At 42.8% G+C, this 22094-nt stretch overlaps 2 protein-coding genes across 7 annotated transcripts in view; both read right to left on the reverse strand.

Annotated features, from left to right (window-relative positions):
- Positions 1-22094, reverse strand: part of TNNI2 (troponin I2, fast skeletal type) — a 422570-nt gene that overhangs the window by 276045 nt on the left and 124431 nt on the right. The window lies entirely within an intron of this gene.
- The window catches only part of BRSK2 (BR serine/threonine kinase 2), a 304253-nt gene that overhangs the window by 12731 nt on the left and 269428 nt on the right, over positions 1-22094 (reverse strand). For 4 of the 6 annotated variants that reach the window (XM_059474202.1, XM_059474201.1, XM_059474199.1 and 1 more), the window contains 5 exons: positions 18200-18407; positions 17037-17085; positions 12249-12372; positions 10148-10328; positions 9416-9505 (listed from right to left, as the gene is read on the reverse strand). In XM_059474202.1, coding sequence (XP_059330185.1) covers positions 9416-9505; positions 10148-10328; positions 12249-12372; positions 17037-17085; positions 18200-18407 — 652 coding nt within the window. Of the gene's footprint in view, positions 1-1026; positions 1075-9415; positions 9506-10147; positions 10329-12248; positions 12373-17036; positions 17086-18199; positions 18408-22094 lie in introns of all 6 variants that reach the window. The other 2 variants (XM_059474200.1, XM_059474197.1) reach the window with 1 other exon arrangement.

Genomic DNA, 22094 nt, shown 5'->3' on the forward strand with positions numbered 1-22094 from the left:
GCTGGAAAGCAGCACCAGCTCAGTGAACACTTTCCTACCATCCTGTCACCCCTTTCACAGAGATATCTGAACTCAACCTAGATACCAGGATGGAAATCTAAAGAGAACAGAGTTCTCTCATACAGAATCCTTCTGTACAAGACACGAACAGTAAGACAAACACATCTCTCTTACTATTTGGGCATTTCCACTGTTGTATTTGGACCAGTGAGTAGAGGCACAAGTACTGAAAGAAAGATGACCAGTCCATGTGTGCAGGGAGGGAAGGCAAGGCTAGGGACAAGTTAACCAAAATTCATGTAAGCCCAGGCAAGCTGAGCTGAAAGTTTTGCAGAAATCTTTTTTTTCTTATTCCTAGCAAAATTCCAAGTCTTTGGTAAGTTCACTACCCCTTCAGTTAGAGACACAACATCCTTCCCCAAGTCCAGAGGGGAGCTATGACAGTTGACTTTAGCCAAGTGTCTGACATAATTTGCTGTGTGTCTTAGGGAGAATTTAGAACTGTCACACCCCAAGGACATCTGGGGAAGAAGGGCGTGGATGCAGAATGGAGTTAAATAACACAGCATTCCTGTCTCAACAAATAGCAGGAAACCAAGGGAGACAGCAGCTAGCAGGGCAGCATTCAGCTTCACTGCAGAAAAGGGACTGAAGAGTCATGAACCAACAGCAGCAAGTAAAGAAAAGAGGAAACAAAAATCAGGAAAGAAAATCACTGGCCTGGGTTACAGTGAGAGAGGGTATCTCAAGTGTAACACCACACACTTGTGCCATGAAGGGGAAAGCTGTGGTGGAGTCTGTGCATCTGTGCATGGATGGGGAGGAACAGAACAAGGGATATGTGCTTGTGCCCTCCAGGTGAGTGAAAGACATAGAGGGTTGTTACAGGGTGGGGAGTCTCGAAAAGAGCGTGGGGGAGCAGGGACAGGGACGGGCAGGAGGTGCAACAGGACAGCACGGCGCATTGTTATGTTGCTCAGCAGGGGCTGGGGAAGGTGGAAAGGCACAAGGGAAGGAAGTTCTTACCACATTTGGAAAGTCTGCCAGTCATCAACTCCATACAGTTAGTGGTGTCTGGATCATAGAGCGGAAAGAGGAGGGAGGGAGGGAAAAACATAAAGAAAGGTTTCCATACCTCTGTGCATAAAGTAGTAACTTAGCACATTATTACCTGAAGCAGGAAACATACACACATCTTGGTGTTTACACAACCCAGGCCAAATTCTGCCACCAACTCTATGCCAGTGCAAACCTGGCCCTGTGACTGAGAGTGGAGCTGCTTCAGTACTGCTGCCTCCACTCACCCCTTTATCGTGGCTGGAGGTATTTATGAGATGTGGGAAATACTCTGCCACCACATTAGCAAACTATAAGCCTTGAATACAGTGTTTCACCTGGCTAGCTTTGCAAATTAGCCTGCAACAGCCAGGAAATGCTCAGCCAGCTCATACATCTACATCAAAAATCTGGAGAGAGGGAAGAAATCTAGCCCTGTGCTATTGGACATGGAGTGAGGCTACTTGTACAGCTCAAAATCATCTTTTAAACCCCAAAGGATAATGTCAAAGTTTCAATCTAACTCTCCCACTTAAATGTAATCTCTTACTGCTCTTGCTTTCAAGGTCAGTATTCACAGGCAATAGCAGCACTTCTGGAAAGGGTGGCAGAATCTGGCCCTAAGACATTACTGTCCACTTTGTGTACAGTTCCCATTGCCACAGACTCTGGGTGCTCCTTACTCAGGTGGAACAAGCAGAAGGAGCTCCACATGTCAGCTTTAAAACAGAAAGGCCCAGCCCAGCTGGACTCTTCCATGTGCAACCTGCTGGCAAAGCCAGATCTGCTGCTGTCAGCCAGGATTCCCTTGCATTTGGGATCTAAATCAGTGTGTTCCTGTGCATTGTGGAGCACTCACTGCTGAGCAGGTGGCTACCAGTTAAAGCACTCAGATCTCCCCTTGCCTGGGCTCTTGAGGAACACTTGGGTTTTCAAGAAATAGGTTTGTTGGAAAAATGCACACATGTGCTGAAAATCCCTAATTGCCAGGAAGCTCTAACTACTCCCTATCTGCTGTCTGCAGGACAGAGGGGAAGATAATTTCTCAGCATTCCTCCCCTCATATATTGAGAAAAGTAGTTTCATTAGAGGAGGAATATGCTAGGGTGAGCTGAACTCATGCTAGAAGAGCATGGATATGCATCTCCTCTGATGCAACCAGGCTGGTGCTGCACAGGTCATCTGGGAAGCAGGGAGCAGAGAGGGCAGCTGCTTGGTCCAGTGACACTGGTCAGAGCATCTAAGCAGGGGTCACATGCTCTCCATGCACAAGGCTAATGGTGGGCTGGCAGAGGTCAGTGGGAGATGATACCCATGGAAGTTCTCTCAGAAAGGCACAAGATTGAGAGAAAGGGGAAGAAGGATGGAGGTGAAGGAGAAGAGAACATTCAAGATCTAGAACAACAGAGGTGTCAGACAGGCCAGGAGTTTACCTGCCTTTGAAATTCTTTCCCTGGTCTGGCAGGCAAAGAATTTAATATACAATACAATTTCTCCCTGAAGATTTCTCCCTGAAGATGCCTAGCAGGTTTGAGAAGTGCCTACAGCTGCTGATTGAGTCAATGACTAGGAGTCACACTCATGGTCTGTATATTTTTTTTTTCTTTACTAACTTGGAGAACTTTGTTGTCTTGTGCCTTGTAGGGGTTCCTGTCCAGACCCCTCAGAGTCACTACCCTTTGCTGTAATGCAGAGTGATGCAGCTCTCCAGTGGTAGACCCCAGAGCATTCACACAACCATTAGCAGAACTTAGAACTCAGAAAGAATACATAAAGAGAAAAGAAATTCTCAAATATGACCAGAAGACTGTTTCTGACTCCCCGCTCCAACACCTGGAATTTTCCCCTCAAGTGTATCCAGACTGACTGGCCACACAGTAACCAGAAATCTGGAAACAAAAATGTAGTATTTGGATAATGTCAGAGCAGGAAAACATTGTGTAAGATCCTCCTGAAATTGGTATTTCCATTTCATTCCTCATTTTAACAAATTAAAGAGTAATCATGTCTCCTTAAGTTAACACGGCCTTTTTTCCTAAGTCATTTGCAGTCAGCACAGCTTTCTTTGGTACTTAAAGCCAGTTGTGTCACAGGTCTACACACATTAGTTGTGTGATTAGAATACAAGCTGACAGGCCTACACACAAAAAAGGGATTGTAACAGAGGCTTTTTGACAGCTGAATATCTTGGGCTCTGGAGCCCATTTGGTTCCCAAAAAAAGTAATTTTGTATAATTCTGTAATTTTTTTGTCATAGAATTAGTTTTGACAGGTAAGAAAAATTTTCTGAAATATGAGACCATGGGAAAAAAAATCAAACTAACATTAATAAAACTTCTAATTTGTCTTTCTCAAAACTTTTATGCACAATTATGCTTTGAATTCTTCATATTGTCAGGGCTAGTCCCAGGAACTGCACAGGAATTAATTTCTATTTGTAGTGTTTTTCCAATACCTGATCAGATTGTTTTTCCCCAATTGCTAAGGCAGAGCCAGAGCTCATACTGCACCACTTGGAAGACAGTGTTAATGTGTCTTCAGCTTCTCTTTTAGAATATTTATCTTAATACTTCTTTCATTTCCATCCTATTGTAACATCTGCTTTAGAAAATACTCTATGTGATAAAGTATTCCATAATTTTAAAGCAGAATTTTGATTCTAATTGGAAGTCTTAAGATTCTTGCCAATCAGCTTCTCCTCATGGATAGTAATCCATAATCCAGTGACTGTGGGATGCAGGTGTTATGAGAAGTAAATAAAGCCAGGGCCCAAAGGCTTTTAACTGTCTGAGAAGCACTGATGGGTCATGTAACTGCATTTTTAATGTGTCCTGTTCATTTTACAAATTAAAACATAGTAGCAGTGTCAGCTCTCAATCCTTCTGATGATAAGGCAATTCATTATTTTATAGGAATTGCTGGAAGTCACTCACACTTTGGATTTGACCAAGACTTTCATAAGTGACACCCAGTTCAGCTCACTAGCAGATGGCAAATGCTTTGGTTGAAATAAGACCTCCCTTCAAAAGGCCAAACAAGCTCTGAATCCTTTAAAAACTACTAGTTCTCTACAAATTTTTCTTTCCCAATTTTCTTTATTCTTTAATTTCTATCCTACACAGATGTCACAAGGAAGCTGCCTGGTTTGTGATGCTTCTGATATCTCTGAGACCCATCCCAGCCCAGGAAATCTCACCCAAACAGTTGCTCCTCTGAGATCTCCAGATCCAGGGCTGGATCCCAGAAAGCACTGAGCAGCTCCTGCCAGATGCTCACAGCCCCCAGGAAACACCTCCACTAAGGGACATGATGTCAAGGGAGCCACCAGCTCCTCTGGTCCAAGGCAGTTATCATGCAGATTGAAATCCCCCGGTGTTTCTGTGCTTATCTGAAATTCTGTTTTCCTATCAAGACTCTGGAGAGCTTGGACTTTTTTCTACATGCTTTATTTCTGGACTACCAGTTAATTTTAATGAAGGCTGCTCAGTAATAATACTAAAGCTGTTTAGCAAAAACACAGTGTTCTGCCAATCCAACCAGGCATTACAGGGCACTTTTTGTAGGTGGAACTGTGACAGCAAAATGAAGTAATTACCCTAGACACTACAAGAATGTAAGACATAAAGGGTCACAGAAGACTGCAGGAAACTTCAGACCTGAATGAACCCCAGAAAAAGCTAACATGCAATCCAATTCCAAACTGGCATTTGCAGAGTCCTTTTTTTGAATCTGCAGCTGGGAGTTTACCCTGCAAAGCACTTCATTTGCTCCTTACTCCATTTTCCATTTTGGTAAAATCCTTCACACATTTGGAAACTGTAGGTTTCTTACTTTTGTTTTTTTTGGTGGCAATTTGCCAGCCTGCAGCTCTTGTGAGCCATAAAATACCTGGAACTCACAGATCAGTGCTCTAGGAAGAATTTGCACTGCCTTGTTTTGAAGCTAGATATGGTCTCTAAACACTTGTTTGTGCTGATGATAGGCACTTCTAGCAGTAACAGCGAGATGCTCTGAACTTGGAGATGTCAATAGTCAAAATCTGATACGAAGCCAATAAATATAATAAGGAAAAAGAAAACCTTTTACAAAGAAGATTTAAAGGTTATTTCAGTATTGCTGATTACCCAGTACATGGGAAAAAAATGGGAAAAAATTCGAATATGTAGCATCCCACACTTGAAAACCAAAGCTCAGAGAAGCAAGAAAATATTAGGGAAATAAAAATTGCTACCCTATGAATGATCACAGATGGCTTTTGCATGCCCCTATTCACCAGCTGCTACTATTACTCTTTCATGCAAAGGCATCAGAGAAAAACAGATTATGATTTAATGGAAACCGTGCTGGGCTGAAACAAAGGAACAAATCTCAGATATCGTCCTCCGTGGAGAGCGATCTTTTTATCCCAGCAAAGGGCAGTCTGCCCAGGGATTACCTAAGCAGAGATTCTGAGTATAAGGGCCCTGGATAGAGCCATTCATGGACAAGAGACAAGGCTGGCTGCTCTCACAGATAGTGAGACTCCATCCCAAAGGGGCCCTTTCATGGTCTCACTGAGCGTAATGGCTTTTGTGATACCAGTAACAAGCACACATGGACAACTATTCTGGGTCAGATCAAAGGCCAAAACCGTCTGAGAGTCACACTTGATGATCCTTGTGGGTCCCTTTCAGCTCAGAATATTCTGTGATCTGGTGCTTTGTGTCCCTCAGCAGCTCCACAGACACCCAGGAGTGCAAGAGCAGGCCAAGCATACAGAACACTTCTCCTACCACTGCCTCACTCACCATTGAGATTTCCTGAACCTGCTGTAGTTTCTCTGCTTAGCAGTCCCATGAAAATTTCTCTGCAGGGAGTACTTCTTACTCCCTGTGAGTAAGAAGTACTCAGGGGAAGATGAGCATCTGTAAGCCCCTCACATTCAGAACCTGCTTCAGCGAGGAGTTCCACCAGTTCTAGATTTCATGAAGACATGTTTTTCAATGACTTTCTTGGTACTTGGCTTCCACTACCTTATACTGGCCTCTAGTTTCTTTCATCAGGAAGAAAAAATGAACAATCAATCCCTATTTACTTGTTCTGTGCAAGTTATGAGTCACAGACCTGGTATTGTCTCAGCAGTTATGGCACAGAGCTCCTGAAACATTAGGATACAAAGCTGGTATGTTGCACTAAATTTGTCCATTGAGACAGTGGATTTTAGAAGCATTACATTAACTTATGGAATGGATTTAATTTATTTACACTTTGTTTCAGGTAAGGGAGGGAATCTATTTTCCTGCTTCAGAGTATGCCAGAAGAAATAGGCACAGCCAGTCTTAGAAAGGAAAAAATGGAAGTGAATGAGGGGGATATATGGAGGAACGGATATTATAAGGTGCTCAAGTGTGACACAGAAACACATCTGCCTAAATCAGGTACATAACAGGTTCACACACACACAGAGATGCATGGGCAACATGACATCTACAAACACTGTTGTCAACTGGAGGAATGAAAAAGAGGAAAATGCATTCTGAAACCCAGGCAGGCCGGCTCAGGGGGCTGGGATGCTGGAGAGCAGATCAGAGGGGCAGCAGAGAGAATGACTCTCACTGCCACATGTTCCTTAGGCCTTGCTGTTCTGCTTTACACTGAATCATTAAATCTTCCCCTTGTGCAGGTCTCCCTTTACATGCATGCACCTTTCACAGATTGTTTTCATCATTCCACCTGTAAGAGCACCAGAACTCTGTAAGGCAGGAGAGACAAGACACATAGGATGTGTCTGTGCACCAGGAGCCAGGAAAAGCTCCAGCGCTGAGCCAGTGCTGCTGGTCAGGGGACAGTCCCATGCTCAGAGCCATGGAGGAAGAGAGTCTAAATGAGGGTGAGCTCAATCTGTTGCAGCAGTAGACTGCCTAGAGAGGGTCCTCAAACCATGAACCTGAACAGGGGCCCAACCTCCACAATCCCTATGTGGTGTTCAGAGCTGGCACCATGGGAGGAGAAGAGAAACAGAGAAGACTGCTTTGTTTCTAGTGAGAAATGCTGATTAATTCAATGACAATTTCTAGGAAGATTTTGCACACATTTCCAACCAGACACCCAGCTAAGCAAGGTGCTGAATGTGAACTTTTCTGTCCTTTATCCTTTTACTTCCCCTTACTCCCTTACTTATTTGGCTGGGTATGCGAACTACTGGGCCACCCTACTTTGATGCAAAGGTTGTCTCTTTTTTTGTAACAAACCCTTTATTTCCCTTCCCTTGCTTTTCTCTCTTTCTTGTATGCTGCTAAAACCTAAAATTTTCAGGTTGACTTCTCTCATTTTCAAGAGACTTGCATATTCCTGATCAGGTTAGGTGGTGTGATACAGAACAGTTTGATACCCTGTGTCGTGAGCTGTCTTGCCTGGATAAGTCCCCAGCTAAGGGAATTATTATTTTTAAATTTCAAGAGACCATTAATTTTGGTTTTGCTCCATGTGAAGTTATCAGTTCCAGTCTGGCATTATAGGTCAGGCTGGGTTTTCCCTGCTAGAACAATATGCTCTCATGTAGCTTCAGGCAGTAAAAATAATACAATTTCTTCATTCCAGAACCAGAGCAAAACTGTAAGTCAGATACATTTTTCATAGCAGAGTATGCCCATAACATTTCCCTGAGTCTTGGTCAGATGAATGGTTTTTATTCCTGCTATAATATGGTTTTCTTAGGGAGATATCCTGCTTCACATGCAAGTGTGCAAGAGGGCTCAAGTTTTTCTATAGAGCCTCAGTAGCTAGCACTAATTAGGGTGAAGAAGTTAAGAGAGATCATCAAGTTATTTACTTTATAAATAATTTTTTCCTCACAGGAAAGTAAGGGTACACCTCATTCCTGAAGAAACAAGGAATATTGAATGTTGTCCATGCATCAGGAGTAATATGAAATATGTTTAACGGATGCTTTTCTATCTCAATCCCCTCACACCCACTCAGCCCTAGCATTTCCCAGGAGGAAGGGCTAGCAGAAAATTCTAGCTGCTTCCTTGAGTTTGATTTAATTTCAAAAGTCCAGACAGCAAAAACCTGAATCAACCATAGTTATAATGTCCTTGTTTTCCCTGCTTCTGAACAGAATAACCCATGTGCTGGGCACCATTGTATTCCAGCATGCAGAAGGACCAGGCAGTGCTGGAGGCCAAAAGCAAAGAGGACACTGAACTGAGCATATTTCTCTGTCAGGTACTAGGCATACACACTTCTATGTGCAGTTATTTTATCTTTGGATGCTAAAGCCACAGTTAGACCAGAAGGATGTAACCCATATGTGCAACGAGCCAAGGACATCTGGGACTTAATTGGAGGATGCAATGCCAACTTAACTCCCCCACTTTTGTCTTGGCTTGTTCACACAAGGGTCAATAACAGAATTTGGCTCTAAAGCATAGTATTTATTTACTTCCTTTTCATCTCCCGCTCCTTCTGCCTCACCATCTTCTGCTGCAGCCTCTGCTCTCCGCCTTGCACCTATTTATCTCCAGTATGTGCACATTCTTTCAGCTTTTCTCTACTTTTCCTTCCTTGATGCATTCCCAATAGTTTATCTGCCTTAAGTTTTCAATTTTCACCTTCTTCTTTGTTCTGTCCTTTTAGAGGACAGAAGAGTTACCACAGAGATTTTGTGTGTGTCTGTACAACCACTTCAGTGTTCAGAGTGAACACCTGCTACATAATGATGGGATGAGGCCAGTTTCAGTATTATCAATTCAGGCTGCCTGCACATCCAGATTGATGTCATTGCACAGGGTCACACATGTAAGGCTTTCTCTACCACCACAAGGAATTGAAATTTACTTTTCAAATAGATAAAATAGAGCTTCTGCAGAACCTTAGTATATAATTTGTGCTACCACAGTATTGAGAATTGGATCACACTCCTGGAAACTATTAGCCACCTCCTGACCACATGTTAATGGCTAAGTTAAAAGTAGCTCTCAAGTTTGTTCAGGGACCCACTGAAGTTAGAGGTTTCTAAAGTACGCCTGAAGGGTTTGAAAATCAAGTATCCTCTAGAGCATGTCCCTACTCTGGGAGATTCTGGAACTGGAGAAAATCTGGAAGATCAGTTGATGATGCAGCTTTTGATGGAGAAGTGGGCAAATGGCTCTTTGGGCGGGCAGAGGGCAGAAGCTGTTCAACTGGGGAATGTGCTGGGAGCACTGGAGAGGGAATGAGAAACGGAGGAGTGGGGTGGGAGCAGGGAGTTACTGCTCTGTCTGAATGGAGCTCGTTTTTTTGCTGTAATCAGAGGGATGGTCTCCCTCAGCCTCCTGCTACGAGAGGCATTTCACCTTCCTGTCCCTGCTGAAGGTGCCGGACGGTAGAAGCCACTTACCTGATAACTGCTGCACTGAAGGCTGGTCATGTGTGCTTAACAACTGTGCCTGAATGGTTTCTACTACCCTCTTAAAGCGACGGCTTGGACCTGCCAGGAGAGAAGAGGCACAAGCAGCTGTGAGAGCAATGGGAGCCAAGCCCACACACAAGGCTGCAGGGAGAGGATCACAAGCATCTTCCCTTCAGTCTTGTCCCCAGAGGTGCCCTGACTGTGTATCTGTCCTTCCGCCAAAGGGGCTATGGTGTGCAGGGCTCAACAGGAAGAGGAATGGCTTTGGGGCTCCTTTTGTAAAGACAGAAAAGGTGAAGGGGTCTGTTTCCTTGTTGCAACCCCTGTAGGGGACATGTGGCCACCCAGAAGAAAAGGGTGAGTGCATGTTTCACTCAGAAGGAAGAAACTATGGCCTCACAGTGCCCACATGAGACTCTGAGACTTCTGAACGAAACAGGGAGCCAGTACCATGAGTTACACCAAAACTGGTGTGCAAAACAGCCATTTTAGCACTAATCATGGCAGTGCCAACTTCACCTCTTTGGGAATCTCCTTCCCTCCCTGCATTTCCATCACTACAAACACCATTTTTGTTCCTAATGTCCTCCTTGCCCCTGACTGAATTTTCCTGAGGTTAAGCCACTTATATTTTTTCCTCTGGCAGAGCAATTTGCAGGCCTCTATTATCAGCAAGGAACAAGGCAGCTGGCACCCATTTTAGAGCTTTGCCATGGTTACCTGATAAGAGTGTGAAAGTGACAGAGTAGATCCCGTTCTCCTTTTGCGCCTCTCCGCCTTCTGTGTATGTTATGTCCACCTGGAACTTCACTGGCTTCTGGAAGACAGCAGGGCCTCCTGTGGACTTATATTCTGCACGGAAACTTGTCTGTGAGATGACACTGTGACTGAGACTTGGGATCTGAAAGAGGTTGGTAGAAGCAGAAAGTAGAACCAGTGCTAAATGGAAAAAAAACCAGCAAAATTCTGTTTATAACAACACACACTTCCAGAATGAGTAACATTTGCTAGATTTGCTTCTGGTCTTGCATTTTTAATGTACAGTGCTCTTGTGAAATCAGTAAGAGAACAGGTTGCTGGGCACCACAGAAGAATGCACAGCTGCTTACAGGACTGACCTAACTTTAAGGGTTGAATATTGGTGGAATACCCAACACACTTACGAATTTATACGTTGCTCAATTTCATACAGTCAGTCTTTCTTGTCCTACTCATCCACCATTTTTGAGAAATGCCTTTTGCTGACCAAAAGGTGATATTAAGGGAGTGGACAGAAAAGTCAGTGGGATATAAAACTGAATATAAAAAACACCTAAGTAGCCTGGTCTGATCTCACAGCTGATCCTGTTTTGAGCAGGAGACCTCCTGAAGGCCTTTCCAACTTCAGTTGCTTGGTGATTCTGTGATGTCAGATAGACATCAGGACACCTGAAGTGCTTGGGACATCCACAGGGAAAGGATGCCTGCAAATAACTCACCCAAACTTCTGTAAATATGTAAAAGAACTCTGAGAAGCTTTGTGACATCATGCAACATCTGTGTATTTAGAACCACTGTGGAATTTCATAACTTCCTAATTTTCAAGCAGTTACCTTTCACATTTTCCTCCAAAATTTAACAACATACTCATATTCCATTTATTGCTTCATAAAGGACCAGATTAAAACAAAAATAAATAAATTACTTGGAAATCTGTCTCTAATCTCTAGGAGGAGAAAAATGAAGATGAGCTCTTTGAGAAGCTGACTTTAAGGGATTAGTTAGCTGGCTATGACAATGCATTTAAGTTTGGATGTTGCTGTAAGAGACAATTCACTGGTTTTGTACACAAGTCCCTACATCACACCTAAGCCACACATGGGGTACACAGAGGATCACCAGTACAGACAGTATACAACAATACAACACACTATACAACAATACAAACCCAAAAGCACGGCTAAATGCATGAAATTGATAGAGTAACATGGCTGCTTACAACCAGCCTGGGATGGACACCAGTCTCTGATGCCCACTACTGGAATGCACTTACCCCTTGTGTGCTTGTACAGTAACAAGGGTTACAGCTATTTTTTTGAAGAAGTTAATTGCAGAATCACAAAGACTAAAATGGAGTTCAGTATTTTGTGGAAAAAAATCAATATAACAAACTCTATAAGAAATTAGGTTTCCTTCTCTTAATTCTATTGGAAAAAGTCTAATTATGTTGTTGACTACCTTGAATTGAAAAACCTCTTGAAATACCTTTGCTGTGCTGGCTTTTTCATCATGGTACCTCTAGATAATGAGAAAAAGGGCTTTCTATAGTAAAAAAAGACAATTTCTCCCTGCTTTCTTCACATCTGCAACAACTGAAACTCTGGACACCAGAAGAAATTACCCTTCTTTCTGCCTTACAGCACTGAAGTGGGGATTTAAAGTAACAAGTGCAGATGTAAGACAGGCCTTTTGTCTGGCTGAAGTGGTGGAGGGCATACCCATCAAAGGGAAACCCAATCTGCTGCTCAGCCAGGGACTGTAAGGCTGATTTGACAAAGCAGCAAATCACTGTCTTAGTACTGTGCCAGCAGTGTGCTCCACTGCTGTGGAATTCCAAACTCTGGCAACCTGGAGGCCTTGCCAAGAAGGCTGAAATCTTTTCTCACCTTAGAGAGCATTATCTACAGTTAGTAATTCATACACAGCCCATTGCAGGCCATGTAAATTAAATCCACAGAAGATGCTTTTGAAGGAGCAGAGCCCCTGTCCAGTAACATTTGGCACATGGAGTCCTGGACAGACCAGTGAGGGATGCCTCCAAGAGGCAGCTGGGGTGACTCACCGAGAGGAAAGCGTGGACTATATCAGCCTTAATGGAGCTTAATGGTTTGTCCTTAATGACCACAAAAATCTGTTCTTCTTTCTCCAAGTTGATGAAGTTACCGAACCAGGATTTTTTGGCAAGCCTGATGTGATGAAAAGAAAGAGATGTTTAGAATATGGAACACTATTTCTTATTTCATACATGCCCCTAGCTAGAAAAAAACATTAAAAAACACATGAAAAAGTTTTGATGACACTCCAAATGTGATGATATTACTACTAATAAGTGGGAAATAGTATCACAGAACATCCAGAATGACATTTCACTTGGTGAAAACAGCCTAGGTCTGGCAGCATGTGTCACCGACAGTGAAAAATCAGGAGCAATGGTAACTCTTCTGATTGAGCCAACATACCAGTGAATACTGCATACATAACATACATATAAATGAGGGGACACATTTCTGGTTTGTCTCCAGGGATGTCTCAATTTCTTGTGACAACATGCAGATCCTGGCGACATAAAGATTTAAGTTCCTTCCCACCCAATTTCAACTCCTTTGGTTCCTTCCCACCCAACTGCAAGTCCTTTGGAAAGATGCTTTTCTAAAGGTGTCCTGGTACAGTCACAAGCCCTTGCTTCTTGAAGCAAGCTGTAGATTTCACTGGAGCTCCAATCTACCAGTGAGTGAAATGCACAATTACACAAGGCCAGGACAAAGATTGTTCTGTTCATCAGCCCCGTTCGCGGTGTCTATATAACTCTGGCCAGCCTACAAAGGAATGAATTTTCAATATTAAGAAAGGAGATAACAACACCATGCAAGGCACAGTTCAGTCTTTCCACTGACAGCAGTCCAGATCCTCAGTTTGTTCCAGCATCAGGTGGTGGTTTCATCACAAAATGAAATTGCTCTGTTTTTTCACAGTGATCGTATCAGCAAACGTTTGACTTTGCTTATTGTTTAACCATTCCAATGCACTTCATTGACATTGGCTTTTAAGTTAAGCAGGCTAAAGGAAGGATGCAGGGACATGAATGTTAATGAGAGACACTATCTAGACCTCAAAGTAGCATCTCTGACAGGTGTGGCTTTGAGAGGAGAAAAGAGACTGCCAGCTGTGAGACACAGCCAAAGACTTACTGGACCAAACTAAACGCAGGGAAAACCACATTTAAATCAGCCATGTTCTAGGAAAAAATTCAGCATGCAAATGTCAGAAATTAAAAGACCTGCCACCGAGAGACTGCCTTTTTTACGCCCTCTACAGCATACTTTATAACACCAAATCCAGTTTGCAGTATGGCAAGCAACAGGATGGACATCCATCACTCAGTGGAAGAAGACAATCTCTCCAGATAAGGAGAGCCATCTGCAAAAGGGATTGCTACACACCAGTTTTCCAGCAGAGCAATAAACAGCTGGAGCAGGCTGCAAGTAGCCTCACTTTCTGAGGCAAAGTGAGGCAGAGGAAGGACAGAGGCTGAGAGAGAGAAGAACAAACTAAGAAAATAATTTGAAGCCTAGGCCTTCAGGATAAAGAACAAAGCTGGACCTCAGCAGTGTCCAGCAACTTGCATGCATTCCCCATCTCAGAATGCTCCATGAATCGTGCAGCTGTGGCCCCACTGCCCATTTAATGCACACAGCAGAAAGACCACACCTGGAAGAGGGCTCAGCTGGGCAAATAATGATTTGCTTCATTTACTGCAGGCAACCAAAAATAAGAGTAGAGAAAGATTCACTTGCAATTTGGTTAAAACAGTGCCCCCCACTCAATTAAAGTGGGCTGGAAAACTGTCACTCCCAAAAATATTCATAGGCAGCTGTAAATAAGCCAGTGAGCCAGAGATTAGCACAGGGAGCAGTAAAGAGAAAGGGCCTCTCATTTAAATGGTCGTTAAGGAGCCAGGGTTAGAGTGAGGAAGAAAATTACATACTAATTAGCTTATGTGTCTCTCACACACCACAACAACTCTGCAAGCCCCTGGAGAGCTGGGGCAATAGCTCCCTGCATGTAAGGGGTCTGTGCTCATTAGTAAATTAGCACCTGGTTATCCATCTAAAACGGCTGCTTGTCCTGGGCTTGGATGTATCATCATCTGAACCAGGGCTGCTGGATGGACTCCAGGGGCCAAGGGGAAGCACGGGCCTGGAAAAGTGTGCTTATTTAATTGCAGGTCTGCCATCTTAAAATATGGCTTTTCATTTTTGTATTTTCATTAATGGTTTTGCTGGCCCTTCATTTATAGGTCTCTTAACAAGCACAGGTAACAAGGGCCCAGAACATTGGGAGTATTTTTCCCTGCTCAACATGGTCTGGAGCCTCCAAAATCCATCTGGGCTCTTTTCCTTGGTGAGGTTATCACCAGTAATAGCAAGTCTGGAAGATTCACTGCTAGCCTGGGCTATGCTCCAGCTTGTAAATCATTTGAATTCACTAAAATAATTTTGCTGGTGTCACATAAGACAGAATAGATGCCAGTGGCCTCTCCTGTTTCTGTAATGAGCAGAATCAAGACACAGCACACATGCACTGGTTTTTCTTCCCAAAACTGGCAGAATTAGCTGTACTCTTACAGTTAGGGAATAGGTCCACTAAGAAGAGGGGACAGTTTTGGAGTAAATTTACACAATAAATTTACTCCACAATAAAGCCTTTTCTCCTCTTAGAAGGCATTAAGTGCTGCTAACTTGGGTTAAAATGCATATGAATCCTCAGCACCCCGAATGACATGTTCTAGCATCTCTCAAGATCAGGATGTAAGCAGAACAAAATGTACTTAAAATGAAGAATCTTCTCTTACCAAGGCAAACTTCTTAAAGGGGGAGTGGGATAGGAGATATGTGGGGGAGGCTGAGTATGTAGATTACACTAAGGAAGCCAATCAGGTGTCCATTTGATGAAAAAGCAAAGAAAGTAGCATGAAAATAGAGGCTGGTGCTTTATTACTTCACACCAAATTTAACACTCCTATAATGTTGTTCCTTTCCCTACTTTTGGAGTGTCTGACCACGTAGCCTTCTGCGTTCCCTCTCTGTCTCTGAGCACATGGATCAGTAACCTCCAGAGGTTTACCTGCCTGGCATAAATAGCAGCATTTCTACTCAAGCAAATGGAGCTTTGCAGGTTTAAAGCAGCTGGAGCTAAGTCTCTTTAAATGTCATGCCTAACACATTTTCTAGGGCTTTTTCACATGAGAAAGAACAGCATTAGCCAGACATGTCAAAGAATATTACCTCATCATCAAGTTTGTTAAATGAATGGCAGGCACTGCTGCACCAGACAGAGCTAGGACATGTATTTATCACTCAACCCATGAGGTCAATACAGCTCTTGATAAGGATATCTTATTTCTTGCAGAAAAGAAGAAAATATGGGAAAAAATAAGATATGTGGAAGTGGGCACTGAGCAACAGACATCTATCATTAAAGTATAATCTAGTTCATTATTTTTTATGACTTTTATTATGTTTACTGCAGGGTGCAGCCCAACTGAACTCATTAATTTGGCAATTATACAGAAAAAGAAAAGAGGGCCTTAGGCTTTGACTTGCATCCAAACTGCCTCAAATGATAGGCACTACTTCTCTCCACCAGCTTTTAAAGAGTGAGTGGGAAGCAGGGAAGGCAATAAATTAACAGCAAAACTTCCACCAGCATAGATGCAAGGAAGAGAAGAAATTTAATTCTAAAGGTTTTCTGTTTTAATGGCTTTAAAAACATGTGAGATGAGAGTATTGTACACTTCTGTGATAATGATATGCCAATTTTATGGAATTCTCTCATGCCTCTCTATTAGTAAATGCTTGAAAGTGTTGAAAACACAGTATATTCCACTTTTCTTCCTGAATAACTTTACTAATCTCTACTTCTCCCTCTCCTGAAGTGTTTATCCCTCTTTATCCCTCATTCTGCAGCTATACACATAGAATGTCCATCTCACACCAGACAAAAGCCAGGTCTGGGGCAAGTTGTGAAGACAATACCATTGCCACCATTTACAAAACTTTCAGCTCAAAATTCCCATCCAAAACTCATGAATATTTCATCCAAGTCTCTTAACAAGAGGCCAAATTGCCTTGGTTGGCAGGCTAAGTCTATGGGCATTGGGTGCACAAACACAAGCTGTGAAAATAAAAAGGAATAATTTGGCATCTGTTGCATATTAGGAAGTGTTTGGAGCAGCACTCTGGCAGGGACTTCCAAACCTGCCATGCAGTGATGCACATTTGTGCAGTGAAATGGTTGAAATGTACACTGACTTTTAGGAATGAGCCTGGTGAATATGAAACAGCTTCTCCATGTCCCAGTACTGCTGCCTAGAATTGACACTGCATTTACTCTGGCAGCCAAAGATCCCTCTGAATCATCTTAGCAGAGCCTCCTGCATGCTATCCTGAGGATGCAAACTCTCCTGTACTAAAAGGAAGACTTTTTGGTGCACAGTTAATGCCAGTATAAGCCACTGACTAGCCTCTCCAGTTTCAAAGAGTGATCGACTTGACAACCAAATGAATGAAGAGAGAAGAAACACGGTACAAACCCAGCAAACTCAGAAAGCTGTGAGAACATGACATGGTTACTGGGAGACTATTTCATCATCTGTTGACCCCCCCTGTCATTACTGAGGTATAGATTTGATGTAGGGTCCTCATCAAAAGAATAATTTCACACCTCTGTCACACCCACAGGACAACAGGTGACAAACAGATACTGATCCAGAACAGTAATATGTCAGCTTATGACATTTAGGCCAGGAAATGACACTGGTATTTGGTGGAAAAAAGGGCAAAATACTTACTCTGGGGATGATTCTGGGGTTAAATTAGACATCTCTTCTGGTGTAGGTACTGCTCTCGCACGGACAGCCAAAGAGAGGGAGGAGAAAAGAAATATGATTCAGTACACCTTCCATTTTCAGCTTGTACACCAATGAAACAATTCTGCACTTGCTTGCATTTGCCCATTGCCTCTGCGGGATAATTCTGACATTTAAATTCTGGTCATATGTCTCTAGATCTCTCTAGAACAAGCATTTCAAGGCTCACTCTGCCCTTAGGTCATTAGGTAATCTTGCACTGGCTTCAGTGGTTTCTGGTCCAGACCCAAACACACTGTGCCAATAACTCTGTTGCCACTGCCTCAGAGCCCAGCTGGGTGCAGCTCAGTCACTGCTGCCATTCTCTGCAGCTCTCTGACCACCTCAGTGGCAATGGCAATGACCATCACAGCTCAAAATCCATGGCTGTAATCCTCCTTTCCCATGGGATCACATCCCAGTACCCTGGAAAACCACAGGGTGTTGGGATAGCTGCTGCTGACATCCAAGGATAAGGCATGTGACTTTGTCTGCCCTTTGCTGGCATGCAAAAAAGCCACCTGGAGCCTGAGGAAGAAAATTTTGCACATCTCAATGCTCTAGAGACTTAGAAAACTGAACTAGGCCAGCAGATATGAAACCACTGATTGTATTAAGGAGATTTTTGCACCAATTACCAAAGGAGGCAAAAAAAAGCATTAACCAAGATCAAAAAAGTTGTGCTTCAGAAGGACAGCTTCAGCCTATTGCCTCTGGCTGTCTTTTTTTTTCAGCATAAGGCTCAGCCTGTGGCTGTGGAGAGGCAGTGGAGCACAGCCACAGGGGAAATGGCTGAGCCCTAGGTTCATGTGCAAAGCAAGTGAAGAAACTGAAGACAGATTTTTCTTGCGGTCTAAGAGCCACAACAGGGATAGTAAGAGCTGCATGGCTGGAGTGTGAAGAGGGCTCAGGAGATGCTGTTACAGCAGGGGCAGTGGCATGACAGAGCCTGCTCACACGTGGGTTAGGGCTTGGTTGATGCTATCACTCTCATTTCCCACATCAATATTCAGTCCTTGGTACAGAGAATTTGCAAAGCCACAAAGAGGTATGAAATTCCTGCTGAATGTCTGCCCAAATCAGAACCACCCTGGATGAGTACTCACCTTGTAATTTCCGACGATGGAAGCGAGGAGACCCCAGGAAACTATTCTTGATGGAGTTGAGCCGTGTCCTCCAAGGCATTCCTCCAATGCTGGGGCTGGATGGTGGTGTTGGGTTGGGTGTGCCTGCTGGGCTCTCCTTTGGCGTATGAACAGGTGTCCCCTTGGGGGTAGGGAGGGGACTTCCCCTTGGAGAGGGGTGAGGGGTGACCTGTATGATGGGGATAGATTTGGTGCTTGGGTCAGTACTAGAAGGGAGCAATCTAACAGGAGACATAGGGTTGGTCTGCACTTTAGGAACGGCCAGCTGTGGGTTAAAGCCGGCAGCAGGCGAGCGGCCCTGAGCGTTCTGCACAGGGTTGTTCTGGGAAGAGGGGGCGCTGGCATTGCTGGCAGGGAGTGGGTTGGATTTAGTAGACTGGAGTGGTTTTTCAGCCAATTTGCTCTTGGATGGCAAAGTCTGCGTCTTTGGGTTGGGCTGAAGTGCTGGCTTTGGTTGGAGTACATGTCCAGGCCTGGAGGCGTTCCTACAAGCATCAGGGTCCAAGGAGACTTGGGGTCGGGGAGAGAAAGGGAGGTCGGAGGTCTGAGGGGGGATGAAGAACTTTCTGATAGGCTACGAGACAGACGCAGAGTGTCCATGCACATCAAAAACAGTGAAATACGCAAAGAGCGGGCGAGCAGAGAAAGGAAAGTCAGAACAAAATCCATCCAAGTCACAAAGATGCACCATGTCACAAGGAGACACAGGAGATGGAGGTGAAGGGGCAGTGGGGGGGAGGGATTTTGCAAAGAAACGAAAACAAACAAACAAACAAAAAACAAAAAAAAGACATGCAGTTAGCTGGGAACACAGCATATTCAACAACAGCAGCAGCGGCAGCAGCAAGAACAACAGTGTCATAACAGGCTTCATCATATTAACCAACCACGTGTCAGCAAAGGAAAACAACAGAAAGAAAAGTACAACAAAGGAACAAGGAAAAAAAAAAAGAAAAAAAAAAGAAAAATAAAAAAGGAAAGTAACCAAGAAAAAAAGAAGAGAGAAATGCCATCTCTCTGGGATTGTTCTGATTGCCCTGCAGTGAGAGAAGCACGATGCTGTAGGGAGGTGAGGAAAAGGAAGAACCACTCAAGCCACAGACAAATTGAGATGTGCCAAGAAAGGGACCACCTCTTTCAGCTCCATGTGCCCATATGCAAACCCAGTAGAGAGATGAGACTCAGAACAGGTGTGTGATACATACAGAGTGGCAGGGGATACACACAGTTACTGCACACACCAGTCAGAACCTCTTTCCTTCCTCTTTACCCCTGGCTGGGTAATGCACCAGTTGCAGCCACCCATTGCAGAAAGAGGGGGAAAAGGGAGAGTGATGCCACCTGGGCACCCACTCTCCTCCCCTGATCTGGAATGTTAAATTGCTCAGCTTTCACTTGGAAGCTTCAGAGCACACAACACCATGAGAAATATATGAGCTCAGATTGGTGTTTGATTTTTAAACTGTTACAGCAAAAACTTCAGTAAGGTCTGGTAAATTTATTTATCTGGGAAGAGATGATACTTTCCATCAGACTTTATGCTTCTCCTCCAACATCTCTCATTACATTGAAGGATAGCTTGATAATTCGAATTTCTGTCATAAAGTCTCAGCAATATTTGCCATTAAGTCCCAAGTCTAAGAAGAGGGTGGGGGGAGCCATTGTTTTGTAAGACATAGTTTAAAAAGAAAAAAGACAAGCAAAGTTCATAATCCACTGCTGAGGTATCAAAATGGGATTATGATTTTTTTTCCCAAACAGGAATATTTACACATGTTAAGAGGTATTTTGGGAAACCATTCATACTTTGACAGCAAACAGCAATAGACAGACTTGGAAGGGTAGAAGCCTTTTAAGGGTTATTAGCAAGCTAAAAATCACATTTAAAACAACAACAACAAAAAAAGTCCTTACAAATCATTGCTATTACCACCTTAGATTACAAGTACTGGAATAATTGTAAAAATAGAAATCACTACTCAAGATATTCAGCTTTGGTCTACCCTTTGATTTCTACGAAATATTACCTATGAAAAATTACACCATCACCATTATTATTATCCATACTTGACATCTAAAAGCCTCAAAAAAGACATACCATGTACATGTAAGCTTCCCTCAAATCTCAGTCCCAGGTGAACATACTCACTAGGGACTTCCTTCTTGGGTGTGATGGATTAGCACAATGTTGCCATATTTAAAAACTGTAGAAATGTATTTAAGACTTATGTCTCTAAGCTGTTTGCATCAAAGTTTTGAAATTACTTCAAAGAACTTAGGGTTAGGCCACCAAAATTAAAGGAAAATCAGTACATCAAAATATTTGTATTACTATTAAGATTGTAAAGTTAAACTTAAGTCTGCCATGTTGCTAAATTCTCATTGTCAATGAGCAAGGAAGGGGAAAAGATGAGGAAAGTGTTTAATTTGTGGAAGTCACTATTGGCATCTGACTATTAACTATCTGCAAATGACACCAATGGATAAAACTCAAAGACTATTAATTGCAAATGTTTCCTTGCAATTTTTCTATTTTACATGTATGATGGCTTGAGAAGGAGATTTGAAAGAAATAAAGTATGATTCAACTCCCTCTTAAGCCATTAAGAATCTGAAGAGGCACCCTTAATTACCACATATTTAATAATGAAATGAAGAACAAGATCAGGTCTCGATTTCCGGTGCAATGTGGAACATCATTAGCAAGATCTTGTGAAATTCGATAACTTTTATTTGCTGCTGAATTCAATTTCTCATAGAACTAAACCTAAGCAGTACAAAAAGTGAAAGGTGTATTTGTTTCTTAAAGTATGTTCTCTTTCAATAATCTAAGGTGCTATTAGAAGCATAGGTAAGGACATTTAAAAAAATATGATTTTTATTCCAACATTTCCTTTTAAGCCTCAAATATGACCAGCATTAATATCATTATGATCTGCTGAAAATGCCACCTGATTGCTAAATCCCTTTGAAGAATAAGTCATCAACTGCCTATTAAGTAATAATGGTAAGATACAGCGACTATGCAATCTTGTCAAACTTATTCTTTGATGTTGTCCTACTGAGATGTCAGAAATTGATCCCAAGAGATCAATTAATGAAATCAAGATTTAAGTTTGCTTCACTGGATGCTTATTTTGTGCAAAACACTGTTTCCATGCTCTTTTCCAGTACATTTTGCAGCGGCATAAGAGTTCTCAGACCTCTGCTCCATTTCAGTGGCAACCAGAAGTCCTGGTGCAGAAAGAAGGAAATGGATTTTCACTGGTCCCTAGGACTTTAAAGACATAGAGGAGACCTCAAGAACACTTATGCTGGTTTCAAACAGGATAACAATTGGCAGGAGCCCAAAACAGGTTTCAGGAAGTAATTCAATCAAGCAAAGTGCTGGAAGCTTTACTAGACTATAAACTTAGAGCTGACAGTGTGCCTTTATTCGCAAGAATTACACAGAATCTTAGGGTGGAACTGTGATTTCAAATACTTGGAATATTTATGTTATCTTCATAGAACTGAGACTAGATCTGTGGATGTATCCATAGCTTAAGACATGGACTATATCAATTTCTAGTGGGGGATAGCATCTTCTCATGAAGTCATGGGAAGTATGTAGAAATCCTCCAGAGACTTTGGGCCAGACGTTTAGGTAACATGCACTGTCACAGCCCAACAGACTTTTTAATGGGGTCTAGACTCTTGTTAGGCACTGCAGTCTTAAAGTGACTTAGCTGACCTTTTCAAGCACTAGGAATACTCACTTTTATCCCTAAATAAGTTAACAAGAATTGGCAGACCTCTGTCATTGCATTTAGAAACAGTTACAACTTCACAATAAATGTACTATCAAGCGTGTGTT

This window comes from Ammospiza nelsoni, chromosome 6 (genome assembly GCF_027579445.1).
Source record: "Ammospiza nelsoni isolate bAmmNel1 chromosome 6, bAmmNel1.pri, whole genome shotgun sequence".
Classification (NCBI taxonomy): domain Eukaryota; kingdom Metazoa; phylum Chordata; class Aves; order Passeriformes; family Passerellidae; genus Ammospiza; species Ammospiza nelsoni.